This window comes from Falco punctatus (genome assembly GCF_963210335.1).
Source record: "Falco punctatus genome assembly, chromosome: 4".
NCBI lineage: Eukaryota > Metazoa > Chordata > Aves > Falconiformes > Falconidae > Falco > Falco punctatus.
The window spans coordinates 77890693-77902878 of record NC_137583.1 but is presented as its reverse complement, the minus strand read 5'-3'; the positions used below and the strand labels follow the sequence as shown (position 1 = coordinate 77902878).

Genomic DNA, 12186 nt, shown 5'->3' with positions numbered 1-12186 from the left:
CGCCGCGCCGCCGGCCCCCACAGGGTTAAGGTCCCGCCGGCCGCCCGCCCTCGCCTTCCCACCGCCGGCCGCCGTCGAGCCGCCGCGCCGCCTCACCTCGGTGTCGTTATTCAGGTTCCACAGATCCAGGCGCCCCATCCCGTCCACGCAGGCGAAGAGCGCGGGATGCACTGGCGACCACATGACATCGTAGACATAGTCGGCATTGTCTTCAAAGGAGTAGAGCGGCTTGTTGTGCTGTAAAGCAGAGAGAAGCATGAAGACTTCGTGGCGCTAGTGCTGCCTGGGGCTGTCTGGCGAGTCTAATTAAAAACTTTGCACATTTACAAAGTGTCATAAAACTTCCCCAGATGAAAGGTCCTCGCGAAGGGTGGGACTGCGCTTTAATGGGGCAACAACTGTCCGGTGGGATAAATGAGATGCCCGGCGTGAGGGGTGTGGGACGCGCGGGTGCTGGGGCGGGGGTAGCGCCCGCGGCCTCTCCCGCTCCCGGCCGGCACCCCGGCGGCGGGCGGGGGGTGCGCCGGGCGGGCGGGCGGGCGGGCAGGCAGGCAGGCACCGCCGCGCCCGCCCGAGCCAACCGCGCTTGCGGTCGCACCGATAAGGATCGTGAGATCGGCGGGGAGCCGCGTTTCGCCCTCCGCGCCCCTCCGCGCACCGCGGGCGGCGCCTGCCACCTAGCGGCGGGCGGGCCCCAGCACCCCCGGCCCCGCGCCGCCCCGGGGCCCCGCCGCCGCCCCTCGCCCCGCGGCGCTGCCGCAGCGCCCGCAGCCGTGCCCGGCCCGGCCGGCAGGGAAGGCCGTCCTGCAGCGGGCGGGAAGTCGGAGGGAAGTTAGGAAGCACACCAGGAATAACGTGTAATTGTCCGTCATGAATTATTCATCGCGTCTGGCTTGTCTAATTTTTGCATAATGGCTTCACTAATCCCCGATCAATTAATGGAAAATGAAATTTGAATGATAATGAAAACTCCAGAGATGAAAGAAATTAAGTATTCTCACGACTTGTGACAGAGATCTAAACAATGGGGCTTCGCCGAGGGTCTCCCTCCCGCACCCTCCAGCTGCCTGCGGTGGGCCCACCGCCCCCGGGCCAGCGGGGCACGGCGGGGACGGGCGCCCGCAGCCCCCCGCGCCGCGCCCGGAGCCCTCGGCGGGGAACGGCAGCCGCCGGCGGCGGTACCCGGGGTATGGCGGCCGGTCCCTCCAGCGCGCAACCCCCGCTCCCTTCACCCAGGACACGGTACCGGGAACGCCGCAATGCGTTACCCAGCCGCGCATTATTCTTCCAGGAAGCGGAGCGAGCGACTGCAATTCTCACACCGCTTTGCTTTTGTGTGTTATTAATGTAGAGCAATAAAGCACTCGGCTTGATCTCTGTGCTTCCAGCTGGGCCCTTGCCAGTTCCGCTCTGCCCCCGCTGCGCTGCGCGGTGCTCCGCTGGGTGCGGGGGCCGCAGCGCGCGCGGGTCCCTGTGCCGCCGTGCGTATCCATGGCGTGTTGTTGCTGCGGTTCTGCGTTGGAAATAACGCTGAAATATTTCTGCTCATCACTGGTATTGCAAAACATTCTAGGACATACTCATTTACGCCACTTCGTCTTTTGAAAAAATACCGAAAACACAAAGGGCTTGATTCCATAGGATAGTTTTTCCCCTGCTTGAAGTACTGAATGATTTTGAATGATCGTATTGTCATAACCGGCCTAGTGTTTTGGGTTTTTTTTTTTGTGCATGTCCTAAGAATAGCAAACATTTTGGTTTGTGTGACTATAAAATGAAATTAGATCTTGAGATTATTACCTCAAATTTATGCAACATTTTTATTCCTTCTCCAAAGCTGGAGTTTTGCAAAAGAAAAGAAAAAAATTACAAGAATATTTTCTTACCTAAACAAGGTCTTGTTATCCAAACACATATGCATCTGCTTAGTATATTATCAGTACCAGTGGAGTTACTTACACGTGTTAATGGAATTACTTAAATGCCTGTGCTAAAACATTTGCAGGGTTGAGGGCAAAATTAAGATTAAGCTTTTGAAGAGGCAGAGGTATTTCACAGGAAAATTCAAACTGAATCTTTACAGCTGTGAGCTGGGGTAAATATTATTTAGAGTGGGCCATATGGATCCACAATGTCTATCTGCTATATTGTGTCTTTTCACCGAAAACATCTAATTTAGGTTTAAACACATCAACCGTCTAAGTGCTAGAACAATGGGCGTTGAATAGCATAGTATACCAAAGAGAAAGGAAATCTGGTCAACTGCTAGATGGCTGATATTCTTCTTATTCATGGGAAATGTTCTGCACGTACAGCACTTTGATATCATGGAAGAAGTAACAAAATTCCACAGAAGCAAGAGGACTATTAAGGTATCATCAGTCCAGGGCTGATTTCAATCAGCATTTCCTTTTTGTCAATGTATCAAAACTTGTTTTGATCTTATTTTGAGTGTGACACTTTTTTAATGCTCTTTTTAGTTCTGTCAGTTTATTTTCCAATTCATGCTTAAAGACCAAGGCATTAGAAAGAAGGGTCAGGAGATTTGGTTCTAGTCTGTATCTTGCTGTTCACATGTTGTATAGTCTCTGGCAAAATAGCTTTAGCTGATGTGCCTCAGTTTCCCTGTTAGTAAAATAAAAACACTTTTGGAGCGCTGGTATTTGAGGTGAAAAAGCATAGCAGATAGGCAGTGTGTATTGCCTTCACCATAGCAGTGGAAATAGTCAGTCAAATAGAAAGTCAGAGGGAAAATCTGGGCGACAGGAATAATACGGCTTTTGAGACAGATCTCAGATATTCAGGGAATGACACACAAAGGAATGGAGATTAATAGGCAGTGGAGCACTGGAAGGAAATAAGAAATGGCAGCCATGTGAGCGGCCCTACCAAAAGGCAAGATCAGCTGCAGTGTGGTTGGGAAAACGGGCAGCAATCATATGGCACCACGCGGCAGTGGTAGCGGAGCTGAGCTACAGCCTTCATAGTGCCCCCAGTATCTCTGCCCTCCCAGCGTGACTAGTCTCCAGTGGGAAATAAAAAAGAAGCATTTCCTATAGTATGTCTTGTTGTCTTAACTAGAGGAGAATGTAAGAACTGCATTGAGTCAGGCTGGAAGTCCCCCTTGCTTAGCATCTTGTCTTCAGTACTAAGAACGATTGGCCTTTCGTAAAAGCAGACATTTCATCCTGGTCTGATTTTGCCCACTGAGAGCAGTTATGTTGATTTCATTGTGAAGACTCGATTTGTAAGGTTAAGTGTGTATATAAATGTTTGCAGGACTTCCTTACTGTGAGCCTGTTAACTAAGGGCCCAGGTCTGCAGATTCTTTTAATGTAAGGATTTATGAGTAAGGACCAATACCAACCGCTTTTAGGAATGTTGAAATGTGGAGCCATGTAAAGGTCACTTTAAAGCAGTTTTAAATTACCAAAACTTCAGACTTACACAATCTATAACTAACATATGGCTATTATTATAAAACAACTGAAATTTAAACTTGATGAGCTTTCATTCTTAAATATCAACTCACTCTGTTATTCAATAGAACAGAAGAAATAGCTTAAAGCAGTTAAACTATGGGCCAAATCTACTTATTACTGAAAAAGAGAGTTTGGGGTGAAAATGTGGCCCTACTGAATCGATGGAGTTTTGCCATTGTTTTCAATAGGACAGGATTTGAGCATTTAGTGGAAAAAGTGAAAAAGCCAATTCCAAGACACGTGGTTTTGTCTCATTTATTTAAGCATGTTGTCAAAATCTATTGTTCATCCTCAGTGTTTGTATACGGGCATTGTTTAAAAGGACAATGAAGAGCGTACATTTTAAATACATGGGAGCTGTCTAGGAATTAGCACTTGTCTATAAAATAAGAAACTCACCTAAATAAATACTATGTATTTATATAAAAGAGATCTTTTTTTTTCCACATATAAATTTGACCAGTCTATTCCATTTCTTATTTGCATAGAAGAATTTTCTTTAATCCAGGAGGCGCCACACATAAAGTAGCTAATTATCCATATAAAGGAATGTATACATATCCACAGGTTTTAACTAGCATCTGACTTCTGAAAAGCCATAGAAAAAGCTATTGGCTTTGCCTATTTCGTGAAAGGAGCGTTATACATGCTGGCACAATTTCTGTGCGTGTCAGCTCCACCTAAAGGTACTTCCCTAGACGTACCTTCAGCAGTACAGATGTATGGTGACACCACACACTCTGTTGTCTCCTCTTCTTTCTTTCTGCTCCATTGTCAACCTGTACTTCTGGCTCACACTGTATTAACAACAGCCGTGAGTGTTGTGCAGTATTAGAAGTTGATTTAAGCTAATTTGATTTTTCTAGGTGTGCAGCAAATATGACAGATTCATTAGTCCTTGGCATAGAAACTTTCTGAACAAGCTGATGTGTTTGTTTAGGCTCAAGCTCTGACTTTTGGGCATGTGGAAAGAGCAGAGCCAGAGCAGTCTTGAGCAGAGTGGCTGCTCGTGTGTCTGGCCCTTGAACAAAACAGGGAATAGGGGGTTGGAACTAGATGATCTTTAAGGTCCCTTCCAACCCAAACGATTCTATGATTCTATGAATTTGGCCCCTTATGGGACCAAATATTGTATAAATAGCCTTTATTCATTAAAAAAGCAAAAATCCTGCAAAACGGTGTCAGAGAAAGACATCTCTTCTGCCATAGGTAACATGTAAGGAAGCATAACTGCTGTTTTTATTTAAAGCAAGTGTTAGCATCTCACTGACCAGAGGGTTGCAGAAGAAACTGGGACAGGGCATACATAGCTTATGAGACTTCCACTCAGGTTAGGATCTGAGCTCTTTCACTGTTTTATAGTCCCTAGTCTTCTCCACCTTGAGAGAGACATTTTACTACTTTGCTGAATCCAGACTCATCTTTCCCTTTCTAACGCTACTAGTTAGGCAGGCCAACCCAAAAGATGCAGACAGTTTAAGCAAAAACTAAAAGCTTCTGGGAATTTTGAGGCAAATACTTCTCAAATCAGCTTTATTCTTGTCTTGACCTTTCCTCCTTCAATGGTCTCCTTCCCGGGACACCAGCTGTTAGCTGTTTCAGGTTACTTGTGCATACCTCTTGCAGTGGCGAGTAAGTTCTCCACTGTGTAGAAGACTCCACTACTCTTGTAAACCTTCATGTTCTACATTTGTATGGAGTCAAAGAGGCCCTGGATTTTATTCAAACTGATTGATCTCCATGGGAATTTTGCCAGTTCTGGACTACCACGCTTCTCCCAAATCTGTTTTCTAATAGTTATGATACTTTAGGATAATCCAATAGTTCCTACTATAATGCTATACTTATGGGATTTGACTTAGTTCAAATTACGCTAGCTTTGAAAACCTGCAGCAATCCCAGCCCGGGAACTGTTGCAAGATGTCATAAATCAGAGGGGCTAGTTACAGGTACATCCCTGATGGCTCAACAAAGCCTGTCTGCATTCTCCCTGAAGGGTGTTATTATCCCACAGACCCTGATACTATATAGACCTCTCACAACTTGTAGTCTGCTCCACCTTTTCCAGGACTAGCCAGACCTTCAAGGATGACAATGGGAAAGCAAAAGGAGGATGTTCATGCTCTTCAGCTTTAGCCCCCAGTGTTACCGGCTAACTGAGGTGCCCTAAAGTGAGTTACGTGACTAACAGCTCCTTTACCTGTCTTTAAATTCCTTCTGGCAGTCAGGTTCAGTGCTGAATCACAGATGAGCCTCTGGGGCTCAATGGACATTTTGCTGGGCTATGACCTATGTACATGTTGTGTCATTTCACTGTCACATGATTATTAGGTCACTGAATCAGGTCTAAACTGCATTTTTGGGCAAGGGAACAGACTTTAATTTTAGATTCAGTAGCGATAGGAGGAAAGAAATGAGTGTGGAAATGATTCCTACACTCTTCACAGCCCTGTTTTATTTAAGTACTGTAGTATTACTACGCTGATTGGTTTTTGGCGTCTTAAAAGTTGCAGACAGTCAAGGCAGAAAACTGTTCACTTCTAGAAATAATTGTTCTTGCAGAGATGCTGAAAATGTTGCCTCTCTTAATTGCCAATAATAAAAGAAAGTCCAATATTTTTGCATATACATGTGGGAATCATTATAGATAGAGGAGGGGACAAGGGTAAGACTGAAAGGAAAGGGGCTATGAGAGCAGACCAAGTCTTGAGATAACATGATGATTACATTTTTGTGGTTTCCTTCCGAGTCAAAGCATCACGGATGAGCATACAAGACAAAAGCAAAGGAAAAAAGGCTCAATGGCTGGCATAAGTGGTTTTAATAAGAACCAATCTTAATGTCTAATGGTGTGGCATGAAGAAAAAAAAGTAAAAGAACTTGGGAAGTCAGACATCACCTGACTGTTAGGAGCGTTAGAAAGTCAGACAGCAGAGGTTTCAGGGTCTGTGAAGATAGCCTGGAACATACACTGATGGATAAACTGCTTATTTGGTTAATCCTCCTCAACTGTTTTAAGTCCTTTGCAGAGGTGTGACACATTCAGGCTGTGCTGCTAGACTTCAGTTGTTCTCTTCTACCCAGCCTTTCCACTTACTCAATGGAAAAAGACCTTTTCATTTTCTGAAGAGAAAAAGCAGAAAGCATGGCATTCCTCTTTGCCACTGCATATTAGCTGAGGAACTATTTTCAGTGAATTTGATATAAATGTGTATTACCTCATTTCTAATGTAAATTTAAATGAATTAATAACAAGATATCTGCTTGCAAAGATGAACTTTACAAACATCAGAAGGTATGTAAGGCCTTGAAACTCTACAAAACAGACTTAAGAAAAATTTAATGAAGAAGCTAATATGCAGACTGGGTTATAGTGAGTCACTAGGGAGGACAGTGTTCCCCAGCTCACTTTTCTCCCTGGTTCCTACTGGCCAAGCTCGTGTACGCTGGCTTCTGTGTTTGAGATCATCCAGTTTCACTCCCAGTCTGGAGCCCCTCTTACCTCACACTTGCAAGGGTTGTGCCTACAGGTTTCCACTGCTTGAGGTTAATACCTCCTGCTCTGCTCACCCACTTCAAGCTGGATGCAGTGTAGATGCAACAGTGGAGAAGCCTGTACAGGTATTTGCCATTTGTTCTGTATTTCCTCAGACTGCTGACTTCATCGCTAAATGTTAATCAAGTTTTACACCTTTTATTTAAAACATGCTTTAAGCAAGCCAGCACTTCTTCCTATGCTACTAACTATGCATTTCAGTCATGAGACTTCTTCAGAAATACTATAATTTTCTTTTGAAATTTCTACCTACTTCTAAAGATGGCTCAATTTCCTCGTTTAAGAAGCTCAAAACACTATAGAAGGTCTTCTTGTCCCTACCTAGCAAACTGATTCACAGTTTCTGTAGCTCATACTCCTGCCTTTATATTACTACTTTCCCAGATTTTTTTCAGAGAAGCAGTTGGGGGACTTGCTGGGAAATACAAGCAAGGTATGGTTTTCCTACATTGATGGAAGAATCACCAAACCCTGATCAGAGGAATCATTGAACACAAAGTGAAAGACTGAAGAAGGGTGGATTTGGTCTTCTAACCTCCAGTTGTCACTCCCTGTTTATATCCCACATGGGTGGGATTGGGAAGCAGAGCTGGAGAGTGAGTGGGATGCTTTAGGAGAAGCTGGATCACTGTGCTAGTGCTCTCCCGTCATGCGTGAAAGACAGCAGCATGCACTTAGGTCCTGAGCCTGTTCCTGTTGAAGTCAGTGGGACTGGTCTCCCTGCTTTGGGCCTCAAGTTGTTAAAGAGAGATAGTTTAGCTCAAATTGTGAGGCAAGGAGCGGAGTGGGATAATGTTGCTGTGGTTTCAGGGGGGTTGTTTCCCACCCCTGTGAATCTGATGAAAGCATTCAGTATGAGGCCCCTGAAAATTCAATTTTTTCTTTTTAATGGAAAATGCTGCTTCATCACAGGGTACCCAGCCTGGCTTTGCATGTGGACTCAGTGAATTACCAGGCTTTCAACCGACTCTGCTGCTGCAGTTCCAGCTGCCAGGAAGTGCAGGCAGGAGCATGGGGAACATTGCAGGATGGCTGACACAGCCTGATGTTACAGCACCGTCTGCTGAACAGTCGAGATTACTATTTGTAGCTGCTGCCCCCAGGATGCCTGCAGAGCTTTCATGGGTCAGCAAGCAATGATTTTGAGGCTAATTATTATTGAAGAGAACTCCATCTCGTAGGATTTTGAATACAGTGCCTTTTTCTTACTGATAATAAAAGTCTCACACATAGCCGAGAAAGGACCGCTGCATGAAGCAGGTGGGAGAAAATTGCCATTAGGGAAGAAGTCTTGGGCTTTATATATTGATAATTTTCCTGAAATTTTTCACTATTACATGTGAGCCTGATCCTCCAGCATAGTTCTGCAACAGAACCGTCAGTGAGAGGTTTGCATTTTGATTTCAGGGGAAAAAGGAATGACGACTTTGTTTTGTACAGATTATATGAGCTCCTGAAATCCAATTCTGCTTTCCATGTGCAAATAAAGCTTTCACTGCTACAGCTGGATTTATGTTAGGGTTTTCTGAAATAAAGTTTAGCCCACTGAGTTTTTCAGAACAGCCTTGGTATTTTAGATTACTGGGTTTTTTTCGTTTTTTTTTTTTTTTGTGTGTGTGTGTGCGCTATTCTTCACAAAACATTTCACAAAGCAGCAGCATGGTTTGTGTGAGTAAATGAAGTATGTTGGCCAGCTGAGGAATATTTTCCTATCACTTTTCAAATACGGCTACACTGAAAACCAAAATCATGAGAAACATTTCATGTGAAGAACTTGGGGCTGATTTCAAGCCACCTGACTTCACTTTGGTTTTGCTCTTTAAAATTACCTAGAAAATACCATAATCTTCTTTTTTGTACAGCTGGATGAGAGCCAGACCTCTGGCTCCAGAGGTAAAGGGCAAAACCTAAAAAAATCCTGTCTGAACAGGCAACTCCACCCTCTTCCCCAAGTCAGCTTGGCCTTTTGACAGAAAGTGAGCTCTGAAGCAAATTCATTCATTGCCTTGTTTTTGGACAAAATTCAAAATTCTGAACTCACACCACAGAGAGACCATTTCCATGAAATTCAGCATGCTGTTTTATCAGCCTTTGTCTTTCCCTATAATCAGATAAAATTAGCATTTGAACAGTGATTAATCAGATTAATCATTTTAATTGCTTCTAGCAAAGAGCAAAGCCTGCACTGGAAAGGTATTGTTGTCAAAAGAAGGTGATTGCCTTATGAGCAGAGTCAAGGAGCTCCATGTAGTGATGCAGCAGTGAGGGGGACCATTCTAGCCAGGCATCCAAAATAAGAGGAGTAAAATCAGCCCCTGAGAAAGATATTTGACCCCCACCAAAATCAATGGGAGGGAGGAAGAGTAAAGGATTCCACACAGCAGAAAATGGGGACAACTGTCTATATTCAGTCCACCTGCTCCCAAAATGGACTAAAGTTTTCGTCTCCCTCACAGTACATTGTTTCTTTTCCTCTTTTTCTTCTTGATGTTATTTCTTGTGCCTCCCTAAATTCCCTGGGCCCTTTTGAATCACCCACCACGGCACTACAGCCAGATGCAGATTGCATCCAGATCCAGTGGGGTGGTAAGTGCAGAAAGCCAGAGGTCCTGATGCCCCTGCAGTTTGATTTAGCATCTGGTCAGAGCATACCCAGGCTTTCTTCTGCTTGTATCTTAGATTTTATGGCTGCAGAATCAAGGTATAGCTCTGTGTGTATGGCATGAGATAAAGTGGCTGATTCCTTCCTGGTAGTGGTTTTGGAGAAGCCAGAAGATGACAGATCCAGGAGCTCAGAAGTGCTGCCACATCTGCCAGTTTAGATATGACCTGAGGCTGTCCAGATGCAAGAAAGCCATCAAAAGCTACAACTGCCAGACTCCTGTATAGTCAGTGGTGGGAAGTAATAATGGTATCCTCAAGTGATGTCTAATGTATGCATTGCAATTACTTCTTCCCTGTAGCTGTGTAAGAAACCGGAGTATGGAAGTTCTAAATAATATAGGATCCAGGAGGTTCCAACTTCATGTGCAGTAGAAGTAATCTAAAATGCTGCATGGGCTCATGTGAGAAGACTGAATATGGCCCAAAAGATTTAGGAAAGCTTAGAAAATAATATTAAGAATGAACAGGTTCAAGACTGAAAGTAGTGATATCTTCTAAATTTCACTAACTCCAGCTCTCATCTACCCTGAAGTGTATGCAAGATATATGAGTAACCTCAAAATTTCACCAATCCATTTCACTGTTGGAGACCTGTCTGATACTGTTTCAAACTGGAGAAGTAGGGCTGGCCCCAGGTGGACAAAACTGGTTTTCATTAGGAAGCGTCAGCACATTAAAATCAAAGCTTTACTCTGAGAAAGTCCTACTTTCAGTAGGCACAAGATACAGCTCAGGGCAAAACGGCAAGATCACCGCAGCACTTCCTCCCCTTAGGGAAGACACATGTTCTAGTCCTAGTCAGGCAAACCTTTGCAGCGTGGCTTGGTTCCCAAACCACTGGCTTACAGGATAGTCTTGTGGAGCTCTTAATAAATAACTGCGTATTCAGTGGAACAGGAACATCTTCCATAAGGCAGGGGAATGCTGTGTACCATCACTAACATCAGTGTCTCTCATCTGTGATCCATTCTAATCACCTGCCATGGGACTTCACCAAATCAAGTAATTGACTCCAGCATTTCCAACAACAGTTAAAACAATTTTCATGAGAATTCACCAAGTTCTTGCAGTAGTTCACTACCTTTACTCTCCTTTTATCATGACTACTTGTTTGACTACGTTTCTGTTTGGATCTTTAACTTCCAGCAATGCTATCTATAACACAAGAGGCTGTCACTCACCCGCTTAATGTGATTGAAATTATACTAGAAAAAAATATGAGCCAGTAATCAGCTATCTAGATACGTGGTATCTGTAATGTAAAAAATACTAAGTTCTTAATCTTAATAAAAGTGACAACCTGACTCTGTTTTAGTAAAATTTAAAAGTTGCCCATTTGTGAGTGCATTGTTTTCTTGGTGACTAAAGTTCACAATTATGTAATGCTTTGATTCATTCTGCTACAGCATTTTCCATCACAGTAAGTTTGATATATCAGGTTGATCCTATCAGATCCTATCAGCCAGGCTTTTGGGGAAGGGGATTGAGCGGGCAGAGGTACCTTTCTTTAGTGCACCACCACGTGCTTCTTTGCATTGCTCTTGTGATGGGCTTCAGCTTGACCTCTGAGGAGATGGGGCTCAACCACTAGACCAAATTAAAACCAGTAGAGCTTGAAGTTATATGCTGATAGGAAGGTATTAAAATGCAAGGTAAAAATAATTTACTCCAAGAGTCGGAAGGACTGGGTCATAACAAGGTATTCAGCAACCAGATGTGCATAAGATATTGAGGGTACAGAAATGTACATGAAGGCACATAGCATAGAAATGTGAAGTTTTGCTGTTTAAAAAGTGGCTTCTCAAAAAGCACAACAGACTGCAGACTGGGATAACACAGGGCACCAAAAGAGAAAAGCAGCATGTGAAGAACATAAGAAAGAGAAGACAAAGAAGAGGGATGAGGAAAGAGCTACGGTTGATGCACATACTGGTAAGGCAAAACTGAGCACAGACACAAAATTAGGTACTCTTGTCACTGACGGTACATAGGTCCGTTCTTGCTAATTAGTTCTTGCTAATGTGGCAGTCCTACTACCAGGCTGCTCGCCTCTGTCCCTCCTGATTACGGCACTCACTATTACTTATTGCTATTATATATTATATTATTATTATTATATATTATTATATAATAATATCACTATTATTATTACTTAGACAAAGAGGGAGATAAGCATGAATGGGGATACAGCAATGTTACAGTTACTCCAATCTCTCTTCTAGCCAACTGCACATCTGAGCAGTTAGGCACAGATGTAAGAGGCAAAAAGCAATTAGCTCCTCTCAATGGAAGGATAAGAGATAAAGAAGACATACAAGGATGAATGAGTTAACAAGATTCAGCTCTCTACCCAGACCTTTATTAACTCCCTCAGCAGCAAACAAGCCATCTTCTATGCTGAAACTAGCTTATGTTTTGCTATGCTTTAACAATTCCAAGCTAGCTACTGTCCCTTGACACAGTATCTAAAAATTTGCACTCCAA

The 12186-nt window shown here is 43.7% G+C and overlaps 1 protein-coding gene across 11 annotated transcripts in view; it reads right to left on the bottom strand.

The window, feature by feature from the left end:
• DYNC1I1 (dynein cytoplasmic 1 intermediate chain 1) overlaps window positions 1-12186 on the bottom strand; it is a 194715-nt gene that overhangs the window by 25428 nt on the left and 157101 nt on the right. For all 11 annotated transcript variants that reach the window (XM_080384604.1, XM_080384607.1, XM_080384606.1 and 8 more), the window contains one exon: window positions 97-237. In XM_080384604.1, the coding sequence (XP_080240730.1) occupies window positions 97-237 (141 nt within the window). The remainder of the gene's footprint in view (window positions 1-96; window positions 238-12186) is intronic.